We start from the raw sequence: 17,107 nt of genomic DNA, 5'->3' as shown, positions 1-17,107 counted from the left end.
GTATTTTATTAACGAGGCGGCCGACGAAGGCCGCCGATTCGACGACGATATCGCACGAAAAAGGAAGGCGCTTTTTCGCGGACGTACCTCGAGTCTTGACCTCGAGCTCGATCGAGCGAGCTACTTACCCATCAATTAGATTGCAGGCTTGGAACGAAAGATCGAAGAAGACGAAAAAGATCGATCGAGGACGACGAACGAGGAGTTCGCCAATGATTCACGAGATATTAATTAATTGGACGGACGCGAGTTCGAAGGCGAAAGGATCTCGACCGAGTAAACGAAAATTTCGAGATGGTCTCGCGTGGAGCACCTGCCTTCTTCAGGGCACCGTCCACGTTTCAGGGATTGAAGAGACCGCTGCTATTAGGGAACGTCTTCATTTCAACTTCCAGTTTAGGCCTAGCTCTAGCAATAACAAACTCTAAGCTCATCTCGATAAGACGAGCCGCAAAATTTTCGCATTATATACAGCCGTTTCTTTCTTTCTTTCTTTCTTTCTTTCTCTTTTTTTTTTTTCCCCCCTCGTAAAAGTCAATCAATCTCGACTGACGATATCGAAGGAACGAGAGAGACGACCAAGGTTCAAGTTTTCGCAAGCGCGCGCGACTCCGGCGCGCATCCCAGGCGTGCGGATAACCATTGCCCGCCTAAATTCGAGCGAAGCCATGCGTACTCTCCTCCCGCGATAAAAGTATTTCGTTCGAAGGACGCGAATCTGCATTCGTTATCACGCCACGGTATATGGACGGTATACCTACCTACGGCCGGGCGAAGGTAAACACCTTGCAGTTTATTGATACAGATGCATCGAACAAGTTACGGCAGACATCCTACTTATATGGATTAAATAAGTATATAAATTGCGAAGGACAGGCGGGACGACTCGATGGAAGGAATTGCATCTGTGAAAACGATCGCGTCTGCCGCGACGATCGGAGGAGATCTCCCTCGACGATTCGAACGGAGTTTCCCCGCGAAACGAAAACAAGAGCGGGACGGATCGTTCCGTAAAGGAGGAGGAGGCATCGATGAATCTAGAATGGATCGCTGGATCCTATGGTGGATCTAAATCGACAGGATTTTTTTTTTTTTTTCACGGATGCGCAGCTAACCGTAGGCAAATTCGGCTAAATGCCGCGATAGGGCTTGAAACGGAGAAGGGAAGGGGAAGGGAAAGGATAGAGAGAGAGAGAGAGAGAGAGAGAGAGAGAGAGAGAGAAGGAGTGGAGGAGATGACGGGAGCGAGAAGGAGGAAGAGAGAAGGAAGCGAGAAGAAGGGTGTGTATAGAAGAGTGTGTAGAAGGGGAAAAGGGAGGACGAGGAAGAAACGGAGCAGAGAGAGGGTTAGGAAGGGTGCAGGCAGAGCGGGAAAAGCGCGCGAAAAGCGGTTGGGAGAAAAAGACGGAGAAACGGACACGGATAGAGAGACGTGGGCCAGGGGTCGAGGTTCGGGGTGTGGGGTGACGAAGAGAGAAACGAAGGGGCAGAGCGGGAAGGCAAGCGAACGGTCGAGACTCGAGAGACGGGCGAGGGGAACGAACGAACGAACGAACGAACGAACAGACGAACGAACGAACGAACGAACAGACGAACGAACGAACGAACGAACGAACGAACGTACGAACGAACGACGAACCAAGGAACGAACGAACGAACGAACGAACGAAGTGTTGCATGAAAGAGGAGTAGCAAGAAGACGAGAGAGAGAGAGAGAGAGAGAGAGAGAGAGAGAGAGAGAGAGAAAGAGAAAGAGAGAGAAAGAGGGAGAAAGAGCGAGAGAGGGACAAAAGCTAGGGTTGGGGGACCACTAGCGAGGAAGTGGTGGGGCCAAAGAATTGGCGAGGACCAGGCTGCTCGGAGCAGGAGGAGGAGGAGAAGGTGGTGGCGGCGGCGGAGGTGGAGGAAGAGGCGGCTGTGGAGGAGGAGGGTAGTCGAGTGTAGTCGGAGGGGTGGCGCGGGGCAGGGGGCTGAGTATAGGTGGGGGTTGCCGCCCCTCTCACGCGTTAACCCCGCCAACGTGGAGAAAATGGAGAGAAAGAAAGGGACGGAGCGAGGGAAAGAGAGAGAACGGGGGCCACTGCCCCTCTCCTCGTTCCGCGAGGTTCCTATGAATTTTGCGACACTCAATAAAAAGTGGTTCCACGAGGTTAACATTTCGGTAACTATACCCTCGCCTACCCAGGGCGCGCACGCACGCAGCACCGACGAGAGCGGATCGGAGCGGACGACGCGTAGAGACGACGAAGACGACGAGGACGACGACCACGACGACCACGAGGACGACGAGTACGGCTACGACGACCACGACTAGGACGACTACGACGAAGACGACGACTACGACGAAGACGACGACTACGACAACGACGACGACGACGACGACGAAGAAGAAGAAGAAGAAGACGAAGCGCGCAAGGACGCCGACCACGAAGACGAAGAAGACGACGACGACGACGACGATATCACGCGACAAGAGCGAAGGCGGCGACGACGACGACCACGTCGGAAGCACGCACGCACGCATGCACGCACGCAGGCAAGCAGGCTCGCTTGCACACGATTTCACGACGGCGGCGTGTGTAAACACACGCGCGGAGAGAGGACGCGTGTAAACGGCATACACACGGATGCGTGGCGCGCGTGTAGAGAGAGAGAGAGGAAGCGTGCACACACCTACGGAAATTCAGACGTGCGGACCGAGCCGGTACGCGCGCGTGCAGAGAGAGAAACACGGTCGTGTGTAACAGCGAGGGGAGTGAGAGAGGGACAGGAAGAAGGAGGAGGAAGGAGAGAGAGAGAAAAAGTCCGAGGGACACACACAGGGGCGCGCGGGCGCACGCATACATGCACGCGCATGCACGCATACCACGAGACCGCCGAAAAAACTGCACGGGAGAGGCGCAGCAACGGGCAAACCGAACCGCGCGCGAATCAAGTGCTTTGGCCAGTCGCGTTCCCAATCACTCTACGACTAGGTAGTCCCCCGGTGTGTCCTAAAGAAGCGGCAGGGAGCTGGTCCTTCGCTCGATGGTGTCGTCCCGCAAGATAATACTACCGGATACTTTACCGCGGGATCCTTCCTCGCTGTTCAACAACAACAACAACAACAACAACAACATAGATCCAACAACGCTCGTCTACGACACGCCGTTCTAGATCATTTTTTTCCACGAATCTCGGCCACGATCCTCGCCACGTTCGCGCACCTCGATCGTTCGTAACATTTTGCGCGTGATATACCGTGATATACACGTAATACGCGTGATATACATATCGCGACAACGTTGTTCAACGGGAAGATCAAACGGGAGTGCTGCGTATAAACGTACATCGTTTTCTTTTTTTTTTTTTTCCTCTCTCCTCCCTCTCCCCCTGCTTTTCCTTTTCCGTTCTTTGGCGCGTTCCTGTCTCTCTCTCTCTCTCTCTCTCTCTCTCTCTCTCTCTCTCGTTCCCGTCCAACCGAACCCAACCACTGTCAACCAACAACCGAGCAACCGAAAGAAGGGAAGAAGGAAGAAATATTTGTTGTTGTACATCGATCGACGAGGACGAAAGGAAAGACGAAAGGGAAGGAAAAGAGTGAACGGGAAACGAGGAGTGAACGATCCCGAAATCGATCCCGTTCGAGGAGAAATCGTGGTGGAAAATCGTGGTGGAACCGATATTATTTATATCAATCGCGGTGATATCGCGACGCCGATTTGCACGCGTTGCTTCGCGCGCCGAGCGAAAAGGGAGAGAAAAAGGAGAAATCCTCCATCCATCCATCCATCCATCCGTTCTTCTTCTTCTTCGCGATACGGGTGTGCTGCTTACGCCGCGGTGTTACGCTTACGTAGCACGAGGCCAGAGGATTGCCGAGGCTTCACGGACGTGTGTTCATCTTGTTCTTCCTCTTCTTCGACCCTTGGCGTCCTTCGAAGCGCGAGTGACAACCGCGTGACGACATCGATACGTTGTATTTTCGAGCGAGAACGTCGTACGTACATTTTGAACACGCATCCTGGACAGGACGAGGGAGGGAAAAAGTGAGAACGAGAGCGGAAAAAGAGAAAGGGGGACGGTTGACGGAGGAAAAAAGTGTGACCGTACCGTACCATACCACCTTTCCTACCTGTTTCCGCTTCCCTTTCCTCATCCCTTTTTCCTTTTTTCCTCTTCTTTTTTTCTCTCTCCTTTTTTCATTCTCCCCCCTTTTTCGCATTTCGTGAGGCTCGCTACGTTGAAGCGAAGAAAAGAAGAAGAAGGAGAAGAAGAAGAAGAAGAAGAAGAAGAAGAAGAGAAAGGAGGAGAGGACCGTATGTACACGATCGGTTGACGGTGATCGGTGACGATCTGTTCGATCGAAAGGAAACGAAGGCGAGATTTGTGCCGGTTGATTGTTGTTGAGTCGATTGTCGTATCGGGGACGACGTTGTCGACGACGTTGCCTCGTCGCACGCGGTGAGGATCGGAACGCGCTCGTTGCTCGAGCACGAGGCGACGAGGTCTCGTTGCGTTTTCGTACGTTGTCGTACGTTGTTTGGCCGTTGCACCTTTTCACGAGGATGGACCTACCAGTGTCCCCGAGTGCACGCCCCGCAACGACCCAAGAGATCGCGAGCGACGATTGCATGGCATAGGGAATCTCGAGCGGAATTCGCACTTCCCGGTCCCGTGGATCGTCCGTGGCCGACGACGACGACGACGACGACGACGACGACGACGACGAGGAGGAAGAGGAGAGGAGACGAGACAGGCAGAGAAATCATCGACACAGGGAGGACAGCCGGCGGAGACACGGCAAAAGAAGGCTCGCTTCGTCGCGATCGTCGCATCCGACAGTCAAACGGTGGGTTTAGCACCGACGACAAGGACACCAGGCAAAGGAGCCCCACACTTTACTTCGCGCTCAACGATCAAGGTACGTCCACAGCTGAGAGTGGTGGCCTTCGGCCGCCTGTCGGCTTCTAAAGCGAGAGACGCGTCCGATAGATAGTATGCTCGAGCGAGAGAGAACGCATGTGTATAGATATATATATATATATATATATACATATATATATATGTATACACACGACAAAGATACCTTAACGCGATATCGTACGAGAGAAAGAGCGAGAAACGGACGAAGAGAAAGAACGAGAGAAAGAACGAGAGAGAATGAGAGAGAGAGAGACGAGGGTGTGCGCGCGTGTATGCGTGACACGGAGGAAACGACAGATCGTGTGTCCGTGAGAAAGAGAAAAAGAGAGAGAGAGAGAGAGAGAGAAAGAGCGAGAGAAATGGAGAGAAGTGCGTATTCGTATATAGATATTCGTGTATATATATTCGTGTATTCGTATTCGCGCGCGCTACGCATACGCGTACGTGCACACTACACGAGAACGTACTATCGCTGTAACATTGTGTGCGCGCCCGACCGTTGCACACGTCTATACTCGCGTGCATTTATACCACGGTTTGTGTTGTGTGTACCACGTATGCAGAAAGCATCGTATATGTGTACATATACGTCATACATACGCGCACATACGCGTAATATATACACGTGGAAGAAACGAGCGAGGAGAAGGTATCGTAAGCATGATTTGGTCGATGTTCACGGACACGTTTCGCGTGTCTACGCTCAGCTAGTTAACCCGTCTCGGTAGAGTACCTATAGTACAGATATATATATATATATACGTACGATGTATAACACGATGTATAATACGTACATATATATATATAGGATAGAGCGCGTGTAAAGAGCAACAACACAGCAGCAGCAGCAGCAGCAGCAGCGGCGCGACCGTGAAAGGTAGACGCGTGTAGCGGCGCTAGTTTAGTAGCGTGTTTGCCCATGAAGGGAGGAGGGATCGCCTCCTGTGCGGCTAGACGATCGCTAGACGAATATAATGCCAGACGTTAGAGGTTGGCTGGGAAATGACGTAATCCGTCTGCCAGCGCTCCGATCCTTTTGTCGCGCGCGCCGCTCCGGGCCGCGTGTTACGAGTACCGTGTGTACGTACGTACGTACGTACGTACGTACGTTAAGCTCGACCCTGCTCCTCGTTCACTCTCGTTTTCTCCGGTGTTTTTTGCCCGGTTTTCCTAGTCGCTCCTGCGTACCGGCCGCTCTCCCTCTCTCTCTCTCTCTTTTTTTTTCCTTTCTTTCTTTTTCCTCTCATTTCTCTCCCTCTAGCACCCCGCCTGCACCTCTCTTTTCCGCTCCACTCTCGCTCCGTTTTCCTCTTTCTCTTTTTTTCCCCCCCGGCGTTCATTCACGAAAAATTCCGCGTCTCTCGTAACACGACGCTCGTTCTCTCTCTCTCTTTTGCTCTTTCTCTCTCTGTCCCTCTCTCTCTCTCTCTCTCTCTCTCTCTCCCTCTTTGTCCCTCCTCGTCTCTTTCGCTCGGACGTGTGCGCGCGCGAGCGAGCGGAAAGCAATCGCCAACCCGTTGGCGAGATTCAATTAAACCGGGCCACGTCGCGGCGATCGCGACGATGATTCGCTTTTATCGCTCCACCCATCCCGGGCTATGCTACGGTATATTTGGAAAAACGAGAGAACGGAAACATCCGTACCAGGAAATCGGCCGTTCCTCCTCAAGGTCACTCCTCCGATCCATCGACGACTCTTTCACGAGTAGGCAGCGCGAAACCGTTCGTGTTTTGCGGGCCGCCGTTACGTGGTTGGCTCCTTTTTTACTCCCATCGGATCGACGTCTCGGATCTCTCTCTCCCCCTCTCGATCCTCCTCCCAACAACGACGAGCCAACAACAGGCCCGTTCCTGTCTCTTTTCTCCTCGATTTCTCTCCGCAACGTCTCCGAAAGGAAAGAGGAATCTCGGTTCGGCAATGAGGTGCGCTCTCACGATGTCGTTTTCGACCCTACGCACGAAACTCTCCCGGACGTTTCACGATTTCTCTCTCTCCCTCTCTCCCTCTCTCCCTCTCTCTCTTTCACTCCCCCTCCCCCTCCCCTCCCCCCTCCCCGCTTTCCTCTTCGCTCCAGGACGTGCAACGTCGTATCGTGCAGATCCCCTATTTTTACGAGCGACGCGCGTTTGTTACACGATGCCGCTGCAAGTTGAAAACACCGACCGACTAGGTATAAATAGATCTCGCGATACCGAGAGAGCAGGGAGGGGAGGGGAGGGTGGGAGGAAGAAGGAGGAAGCGCGAGGGTGACGAGGGCGGAGAGAGAGAAAGAGCGAATGGGGATGGAATGATGGAGATGAGGGGAGGTAAAAACGTGGTGAAAAATAAAAACCGTATCTCTTTTGCTTCTCCTCTCTTGCCTCTCTCTCTCTCTCTCTCTCTCTCTCTCTCTCTCTCTCTCTCTCTATCTAGACGATGATCCGCGAGTTCTGGAAAAAGAAGAAGAAAAGAGAAAGGAAAAGAAGGGAGGTGGGAGGGGAAAAAAAAAAAAGAATTCAGCGAGCCGTTTGCGCGCGTATATTATGCGCGCGTCAGACGGCGCGCGCTCGCCACGCCAATAAAAATTCCTCTGTACAAAGCCGATCCTTGAACGTGAGTTTGGAACCGTGATCCAGGAGCCTTGAAGGCTCGGCTCGGCGCTCGCCTACGAACTCATCGAATTTGTCCTCGCTAGAAGGATACCCGTCTTTTTTCGTATTCCGTTCTTTTTAGATCTGGGCAGATAGCCGGCCGATTTACACGCGTGCACGCCTCCCCCCTCTCGAAAATGATTTTTTTTTCTTTTTTCTTTCTTTCTTTCTTTCTTTCTTTCTTTCTTTCTTTCTCTTTTCCCACTCGGTTTTCTCCTTCCTTGCCCCGTGTTCCCGGGAGAGGGAGAGGATCGGGGAAAGAAATCGGCGGAGAGAACGCTAGCGCGATCGCTATTGTGACCGGGCCGCATATTACATACGAGGCCCTGGCACATAGCGGAGAAGAGGGAAAAGACAAACCAGCTTTGCTAGTCTCTCTCGCTTCGCCTCGTTTTGTCGAGGAGCGTTCTCCTTGCGTTATGCCAGCCTTACGGCTTTTTTTATCGTCCACAATGACGCATAGATGCCCAGGTGCTCTCTCTCCGCGTGCATGCTCGCCAGCTTACGCACTCCTTCCCTTCTCCCTCCTTCACCCTCTCCCGTACACGTACGTGCCCACGTACAAGCTCGCTTTTGCCGTGTAAATGCGTGCAAAACTCGTGCGACGCAAAATAGGCACGGGAGAGGAAAGGAACCACGGTTGCCTCTCGCTTTCGCCACGGGCGAGAGCCGCCGCCGTCGAGCAGCTTTTTCAACGGAGCGGCGGGAGGGGGGAGGGGGGAGGGAGGAGGGGCTCGGCTCGTCCGCATCGGATTTTTCCTTCCTTTTTCTCTCCTCTTTTTTTTTTTCCTTTTCTTTTCGCAAACAAACCGCGAAACGAAACGGCGTTCGATGAGCCGGCGTTCGAAACACGGCGTTTACACGTACGAGCCAGTTCGCGCCATTTCGAAACGCGTCGTTTCCCGCCTCCACGAGTTTTTCTCTCTTTCTTTTTCTCACCGATCTAACGACACACTTTTGCCCGCTTCGATAATCTCTCCGCTCCTCCCCTCTCCCCTCCTCCCTCGCTCTCTTCTTCTCTCTCTCTCTCTCTCTCTCTCTCTCTCTCTCTCTCTCTCCTCTTCTTCCTCATCCTTCTGCCCCCCTCGGCCGGGTTGCGAAACAATAACGCATCGAGACGAGTAATCTGTCGTTGCTAAACGTTACGCGATATCTCTCCGCTCGCACCCGCAATTTGCAATTGGCCTCGTTTTCTGCTTCGAGACGGGGTAACATCGTTCGCTCGCTCGCTCGCTCGCACGAGAGCAAGCAAAACCGGTACTCGATCGAGTACTTTATCCTCGTCGAGGTATCCGTTTGCTTCCATTCCTTCCTTCTCAACTCGACTCGCCTCGAGACTTTCTTCCTTCCTTTCTTCCTTCGCTTTCGAACGAATCGTTCGATTTTATTGATCAAGAGGGGGGACGGGGGGGGGGGGAAGAGGGGCCTCGAATTAATTCCTCGAATTAATAGTAACAAAAATCGTCGCAAGATGTATAATCCATCGCGATTTCTTTTCTTTCTTTCTTTCTTTCTTTCTTTCTTTCTTTTCTTTTTTTTCGCTCGGCGAGCACCTGCGCCGTGAGGAAAGGGGGTATATTATCCTCCGATAACGGTTCCTTCTCCTTGAACGGCGGAGGGTACCGCTCGCACCCGTTATTATTCTCCTCCCTTTCTCTTCTCTCTCCCGTTCCTCTCTGCTCGAGTTCCCGCGGAACTATATCTCGACCGAGGGCATCGTCGCACGTATGTATACGTGTTACTCGCACACACACGCGCGCGTGCGTGCATATATATACATAGAGAGAGAGAGAGATCGTGTCGTTTCGCCACAACAACAATTCCGTTTTCGTCTCCTCTCGTCCCGTCCCGTCCCGTCCCGTCCCGTCTCCAATTCGTCGGCCATAACGTCGATGCGGTTATAAACGAGTCGATCCTCGTTTACCGCAAGAACGGAGATGTGATGCGGTGGATGGAAGGGCGTCCACAAGGGGTATCGTCCACAACGGGCTGCACGATCGTGTATTATGAAACGAGAAACACGGTGGAGCGGAGGAAAGACGGGCGGCGTTTGATTCGTGACCGATCCATCGTCAGATAGCGATTATTTTGCGCGTACAGATTTCCAGCCTCGATAAACGGGGACGGAGGAAACGACGGGCGACGAGATAAAGGCGACGGGTTTCGGAGTCGCGAAAATAAACTGTTTAATTGGCGGCGAGGGGAGAAGCGGGGGAGAGAGGAGAGAAGGAAGAATCGCATCAAGTAACGCGGATAATCGTCGTGTGGCCGGCCGTTGTGCAATTCGTCGAAGGGAGCAGCAACGCGCGTTCGTTTCTTCTTTGCGCGAAGATAACTCCTCTCCTTCTTTTCCTTCCTTTTTTTTTTTTTTTTTCGTCTCTACGAAACGAAACGACGGACGGGTCTTTTTTTCTCTCTTTATTTTTTTTCTTTTTCTTTCGAATCGATAACGAATCTCCGGTCGCGTTTCGAAGTTTCGAAGTTCGAAGAGCGATTCGCGAGCTGGTCGAATTTTTTTTTTTTTTTTTTTTTTTTTTTTTTTCTCTCCTCTCGCCTCCTCGATAGCACTTGCACGCACGCACGTCTACGCGCAGGTATGCATGCACATAATCCGAATCGACCGATTAGATTAGACGCCTAGTAACTAGATTACGCGACGGCCGTGTGTTATCTGTGAAATTAGACTCCGGCTTGAATACGTTATTTAGGCGAACCGGATGCTAGAATAACCTCGGCGAGGATTTAACGAGCGGCCTTTGCCTTGCGATTTATTCCCCGATTTACTTCGTCCGCCAATTTTTCCTACACGAATTTTCGTATACGAAATTATCGCTATATATGCGTGCAATCTCTCTCTTCCCTTCTTCTTTTTCGATTACTTCACGAACGACGGATATCGTTCTCTCTCTTTTTCGTCGTCTCTCCACCTTTCTCGCAAATTCGAATTAATTATTTAATAAACGATCGAGATTATATACGTGTGTATGATTATATACATGTATATATATATATACATACGTATCTTATCGCGAGCGCCGATTCTCTTTGCCGCCGAATGGGCAAATATGCATTTCGCGTGGCTCATTGCTCATTGAAATTCATCACGGCCGCTCCCGTCCAGTCTCTTTCTTAGGCGGCGTGCACGTTACGGAGAGAGACACTGGCCGTTATGAGAAGCACTGGCGAGACGTTCGCGAATATACATGCATTTGAATGTACGCGTTGATCTGGGGAACCGGCGGGAACGAACTTTATACCCGTCGAAACGAGCGATTAGGAACGACGGCGGCGGGGGGGAGGAGGGGGAGGAGGGCGGCACGGAGGCGGAAGGGGGGAGGGGGACGGCGGCGAAGAAAAAGAAAGCCGCTTCGTTCCTTCCTCGCCAACTTTTTCTTCTTCTTCTTCTTCTTCTTCTTCTTCTTCTTCTTCTTCTTCCACCTCCTCCTCCTCCTCCTCCTCCTCTTCTTCCACGCTCGGCCGTGGAAAAAAAAAATTTGAATTTCAAAACACCGAAACGTCCTCGGAGAGTTTGAGAATCGAGTCGCGGATCGCGACTCGACCGTTTCTTCCTTCCTTCTTCGAGGCTCGAGGAGAGATGACGGCGAGAGTCGTGACTGCGAGAACGTGGGATTAAAAGAAAGGAGAAAGGGGGAAAGAAAGAAAGAAAGACGAAAGGGAGGAGGGAAAGAGGGGAAAAGTTTGGCAAGAAGTCGGGACGCGCGCGTCAAGGTTGACGTTTCGACGTGGTCGAAATTCTTTCCGCGTAAAGGCGGCCGGATGTCGCCGTGGAATCCCGATTAATTAACAGTGCGCGCATATCATTGAGCGAGTAACAGTATCCATCCACCGCGTATATAGGCTGGTGACCGCCGAATCGAAGGATGGAAACAATGGGCGGGCGGCCCCCTTTAAAAATTCCGTGGCCCACAGCTGATCCGTGACGAATCGTGATCCGTGCGAGGCGTGTAACGGGCGAAGTTATATCGACGAAGGTATATACTCCCCTCTCCCCCTCCTTCCTCCCCCTTCCTCCTCCTCCTCCTCCTCCCCCCCTCGGCCCACGAAGGATGGGGGAGCGGCGGGGAGAGTGTTTGTGCGGTGACGGTTCTCTTTCGGTTGCCTTCCTTCTTTGTCTCGTCGCGGCGTTACATGCACGCGCGCACATGTGCGCACTTGCGCGCACCCACGACCGCCTCGATGGAAAAAAATGTCACGGCCGTGGGCTGCGTGCCGGTTTCATCTATCCTCTCCTGCAGTCAGCTGCAGTTTCGCCATTTCGTCACCGCGAGTCATCGCCGTTTACGGGCGGGACGGAGGGACGGCGAAGGAGAGAGAATAAAATAAAATATGGGGATACAGAGCGAAAGAACGGAAATTAGAAATAAAAGAAAAAAGAAAGTTGACGTCTCTCGCCCCTCTCGTTTCTCCTCATCCTCCTCTCGTTTCTTTGGGAAACGCTTCGGAAATGGACGGTAGAAGACAACGACGACGACGACGATCACGACCACGACCACGACCACGACACGAATAACGCTCGAAAAGAATAACGGGTCCCGGCTCGAAGGTGCAAGAACTGCCCGGTCTCGAAACTCTTCTCTTTTCCTCTGACCGTTCTTCCCCGCTCCCCCGATTCCTCCCCCCCCCCCGATTTCGAGGAGAGAGGCGAACGGCAAACGGCTTCCGGGATTCCATGGAAACCGATCTCGCGTTTTTGCCGCCCCGATCTCGGGGATCGGGCAACGAGGCAAGGCAGGAGGAGGAAGGGGGGCGGGAGGCGAGGGTAGAGGCAAGCGGTGGTGACGGATCCATCCATCGTCTAAGTGTCGTCTGTGGCACAATTAAAAATACAGACGGTGACCTATTTTCAGTATTTTTAAGCGTCGACAGAAATATTCAGTGGATCATCGTGTCTCAATTAATCGCGCGAGCACCGGTGGAAAAGTAGGTCGGCAAATCGGAGCCGGGGAAAAATAAGACGCGCTTTGAACAAAAAAAAAGAAAAAAAAAAAAAAAAGAAAAATTTCCACCGCGATTAACTAGTTAGTTATCGTTTATCCTTGAAACGAGGAAGGCGGTCGTTTCGATCTCTCTCTCTCTCTCTCTCTCTCTCTCTCTCTAATCTGGTTCCTTTCCTTTCGAAGAAATTTATCGCGGGGAGACGATTTATTCCGTTTCGGGCGAGCATCTTTGAAAAGGATTTAAGATTCGATCTCAGACGCGCGCCCGTCTACGCGCGCGGCTCTATCGGCACAACGAACGGCTGCAGTAGCACGAGTGCAGCGATAGTTAACCGTAGTTGCAGTGGAAGAGGACGGTGTCGGAATAGACACGCACTAGGCCGCGGTGCAAGTAGCGCGCGTCTATTACTAGCCAGACAGGGAAACCTCGCCGCCCTTTCCTTTCTCTCGTTTCCTCACGTTCTTCGTTTTCCTCCCACCGTTTCTCTCTTCCCTGCTACCTTCCCTACTACCTTCTTCGCCTCTTCGATCCTTCGAACGTGCCGCCCGTTACGTATTGCCGTATAGACGTATCCGTTTCTTCGAAGATAGAGAGAATAAAAATATTCTTTTCCCTCGCGCGTATATATCTCCGTTCGTAAATTCTCTTTTCTCTCGCGCGTTTTATTCTTGTACGCACACCGTCCTGCACACCAGGAATATACGTATTTATATATATATATATATAAGGCGAAATCGCGGGAAATCGAGCCGAGCAATTCTCACCTGACGCGGTTGTGGCATCGCCGACTTCTAACACATTCCCACGTTTCACGGTGTATCGGGCAGCACGGGTATACCGATGAAAAGAAATAATTGGTTGTTTGGCTGCCGGCGGATTAGCCCGTTCGAGGTCAACGGCCACCAAATGTTTGCGAATGCAGTGGGGTGGGGGGAGAGGAGAGGAGAGGAGAGGAGAGGAGGGAGGGAAAGGGTACCGGTTCGAACGAAACGCACGCTAGTGTGTGTGTGTGTGTGTGTGTGTGTGTGAGAGAGAGAGAGAGAAAGAGAGAGACGAGGGATGAGGGACAAGGGAGGTGATGGGAAGAGGGGGGAGGGTGGGTGGAAGAGGAGGAGGAGGAGAGAGAGAGAGAGAGCAGAGAGAAAGGAGCAAGGTGGAGAGGGCACGTACGATGCAGTCGCGCACAGAAAAAGAGAAAGAGATGAGAGAGGGAGAGAGAGAGACCCCGCATATTCTTGCCTACCACCTCACCCCCCACGAAAGCCTCGCGTGTGTAGAGTGCATTTAGGACGCATGTACGGTCGTGCCTAAAGAGGATGATATTCTTTATCGCTGCAGTTTCTGTCTATTGGGACGAATTCATGCGGCGGTTGTGTTGGCGAGCGCGTTAACTGGCAGGTGCGCCGGGTTAATGAGCACACCGGGGTTCAAACCTGCCGAAAAGGGCGCTTTTGAGGTGCTTCCTCGTGTACCACGAGGTACCACGAGCACGAACAAACGACTTTTTTCCCCCTCCCCTCCGCCTCTTCCTTTTTCCTTTCTTTCCTTTCCTTTCCTCCTCTTGTTTTCGCTCCCTCCATTTGTCCCTCCCCATTCTTCTCCTCCCCTCCTTCTTTTCCATTAATTGGTCTAACGGAGTGCAAGGTTAATCTCGCGGAATATCGAAATTTTCGTTCGGGATCGCTCTCCCGCTCTACGAAAGCGAATCCGTTTAAAAGGCGGAACGTGGAGCGGAATTTCGCGCTAGCTCGAGACGAGATTTTTATTTTTTTTTTTTTTTTTTTTTTTTTCTATTATGTACGATATTCGTCGATAGTATACCTCGGGTACCGAATTCCGAATGAATTTCCTCCTTCGATCGCGTCTATCCAAAAGATTCGAAACGAACGGGAAAGTCGAAAGCCAGATTCGATTCGATATCGAACGAATACGATATTTTTCTCGTTTCCCACGTTCGATACGCCATTAGGCGTAGGAATCGACGGCATCACGATTTCGTGGACTCTCGTTATTTGAACGATTAGCGTGCGGGGAGGACAACAGAGAGGGAGGGTAGTGGATGGAGGCGCGTGACGTAGATTGGAGGTGGGGAGTGTGGTAATGCGTGTGAGTGAACTGAAGGTGGAGGAGGGAAAGAAAGGTGGGACGGTAGGGGCGGAATTACACAGAGGGTAGGAATGTCTTGGTCCAGCGTTCCAGGATAGCCTTGGATAGCCTTGAACTCGGAACGCACACATGACCACACATGATCGGCCGAGGAAATTCGCGTTTTCGCGAGATTCGCGAGAAATCGAACAAATCGTGCTCTCCACGAATTTTTCGACCCAATTATCGTAAATCCGATGTTAAAAATACATCACCCCTCTTTATTTAGTGGTAGTCTAACGCGAATCGAGGTCGATTATAAATAATGCCTCGAATTCGATCGATTCGAAACGTGGGAAACGAAAATTTTCTTTTTCCTCGCCTTTTTTCACTCTCTCTCTCTCTCTCTCTCTCCATTCGATTCTCTGCCCAGTCCTCGCGCACCTGCAAGCTTGCACGCCGTTGTAGAGTCGGCCTCGCGAGACAAAGAGAGGATCGTGTATCACGCGATCGAATCTAACGCAGGTGGAGGCTACGAGAGACTCCGCGTGTACGCGGAGGACCGGTCGAAACATCTGCATTTTCCCTGCGCGTGTTTTTTTGGCCAACCAACTAAACTACCATCGTCTCTACTTCCTCTCTTTCTATCGCGCGCGCGCGTGCACGCTTCAGGTTTACGTTCCTCGTTATTATGCATTATTATATATATCCTCGGGCCGGGCTGCATTTACTGCAATTCAGCGTTTAACGCGAGGACGACGACAACGCTCCTCTTCCCGGCAAACGGTTAAACGCATCACGCGTTCGTTAGCGCGCAAACGATCTCGGAAGCACGCGCCACCGTTTTATTTACTCCGCCGTTTCCTTACTCTTCTTTTTCTCCTTTCCTTCCTTTCTTCCCTTCTCTCCTTCTCTTCTATCTACCTACGGCAAAGTTCATTAATTTTTCAACCGCAACCTCGATTTTACAAACACGCGGAGGAGGAGTGCACTCGAGGAGGAGAACGACGACACGCGGTATCCTGAATACACGCATTCAAGGACACAACTGACTCACGGACTCCGGTGCGGTGTACTCCATACGAAACGAAACGTTCGACGTATTTATTTATCCCCGATTGATCGGGGGGAGGGGATAAGAAAGACGATGCACCCGTTCGTTCGTCCGTTCCAACTCGACGTACTCGAGTCGTGTAATTACAAGACATCTCTCTTTTCTCCTTTCTTTCTTCCGCCAACGTTCGTTCGCTCTCGTTTATTGCCCGCGTATTTAACGCGTGACAATCGGTCTTGAAAAAATAAAATATCCCGCAAATACGATTTGCCGTTGAACAGAGCTACTTTATTCGGGGAAATAGACCGCAGGATGTGATTCATCGTGTTTGGACAGTCGATTTTTTTCAGACACAATTTGGCGTGATAGGATAAACGCGTTTTATTTAGATAGATTTTACCACCGAATCAATTTCGGTATAAAAGGATTAACGTATACGCGCGTGGTTTTTTTTTCCCCGCGATTTTTTTTCCCTTTTTTTTTTTTTTTTTTTTTTTTTTTTTTTTTCCTTTTTTTCCCCGCCCCCGGTTTTTTGTTTGTCAGAGGTGAAAATTAACAATCGGGGGCGCGCGTCCTTTTCACAGGTGGGATTTATTTCGTAACTGGTGGAGGTGCATTCCCGCTCACGGCTATTTACCGTGAATTATTCGACCAAGGTCAGTGGAACGTTCCTCTGGCCGGTGGAACGGGACGGGGACGGGGGAAACGGGAGAAGGAAAGAGCGGGCAGAGGAACGGAAAAACGGGGTTTACTCTCGTCGCCGCGTACGGAAACATTTCTAGGCAATTCTAGTCGAAGTATAGGTGCCACAGCCCCTCGGCTTTGGCTCCTAGGAATCCAATCAATAAATATTACAATGGAACCCCTAGAGAAGTAGGGGAGCGTATCCTCCTCTCGCTCCCGGCTCCCTCTCTAACTCTCCTCTCTCTCTCTCTCTCTCTCTCTCTCTCGATCCTCCTCTTTCCCGCCACGGCGGTGGAAAAAGGATCTGTCCTACGTCGTGCTCTCACAGTCGTCGCGTTCCTCGTCCTCGTTCGCCTCGTCCTCGACTACGTCCGCGAAACTTTGCTCTTCTCTCTCTCTCTCTCTTTCTCTTTCCTTCTCCCTCTCTTCCGCCTGTCTCTCACAGGGGTCCTTCTCTCGCTCCCTAGCACGCTTTTTCCTTCGACTCGCCCTCCTCTTTTTCTCTCTCCCTTTCTTTCTCTCCCTCTCTCTCTCTCTCTCTCTCTCTCTCTCTCTCTTCATCCTTCTCTCCACGGCCCCTCCGCCCTTTTCGCTCCTCGTTTTCTCGCTCCCTCCCTCCCTCTCTCTCTCTCTCTCCCTCTCTCTCTCTCTCCCTCGTCCCCTCGTCCTTCCTAAGCCCGCACCAACTCCCGTTCGGCCCACCCTCCCCCGTCTCCCCTCTCATCCAACGGCGTTTACATTTTACTTTTCTAGTAGCGAATTAAAACCGCGTTCATGCGCAGCCCGCGG

At 51.7% G+C, this 17,107-nt stretch overlaps 2 protein-coding genes across 2 annotated transcripts in view; both read left to right on the top strand.

Moving 5' to 3' along the window:
- The first annotated feature begins 744 nt into the window (after positions 1-744).
- LOC147657676 (uncharacterized) lies at positions 745-7,632 on the top strand. Its single transcript, XM_086907860.1, has 5 exons — positions 745-777; positions 1,693-1,792; positions 5,734-5,775; positions 7,334-7,375; positions 7,619-7,632. The coding sequence occupies exons 1-5, from the start codon at positions 745-747 to the stop codon at positions 7,630-7,632; spliced, it is 231 nt and encodes a 76-aa protein (XP_086763986.1).
- LOC100864153 (uncharacterized) overlaps positions 4,735-17,107 on the top strand; it is a 32,295-nt gene continuing 19,922 nt past the window's right edge. The window contains exon 1 of the mRNA XM_086907904.1: positions 4,735-4,903. The gene's annotated coding sequence lies outside the window, so the exon portion shown is untranslated. The remainder of the gene's footprint in view (positions 4,904-17,107) is intronic.

Source organism: Apis florea, unplaced genomic scaffold (assembly GCF_048593485.1).
Source record: "Apis florea isolate Af1SG1 unplaced genomic scaffold, ASM4859348v1 contig_2989_pilon, whole genome shotgun sequence".
NCBI lineage: Eukaryota > Metazoa > Arthropoda > Insecta > Hymenoptera > Apidae > Apis > Apis florea.
This window is presented reverse-complemented; position numbering and strand designations above follow the sequence as displayed.

Coding starts and splice junctions, on each gene's coding strand:
- LOC147657676 (XM_086907860.1), top strand. CDS start 745: ATGGACGGTATACCTACCTACGGCCGGGCGAAG. Junction 778..1,692: donor CTACCTACGGCCGGGCGAAG/GTAAACACCTTG, acceptor AAAGAGGAGTAG/CAAGAAGACGAGAGAGAGAG. Junction 1,793..5,733: donor AGAGCGAGAGAGGGACAAAA/GCTAGGGTTGGG, acceptor GCGTGTAAAGAG/CAACAACACAGCAGCAGCAG.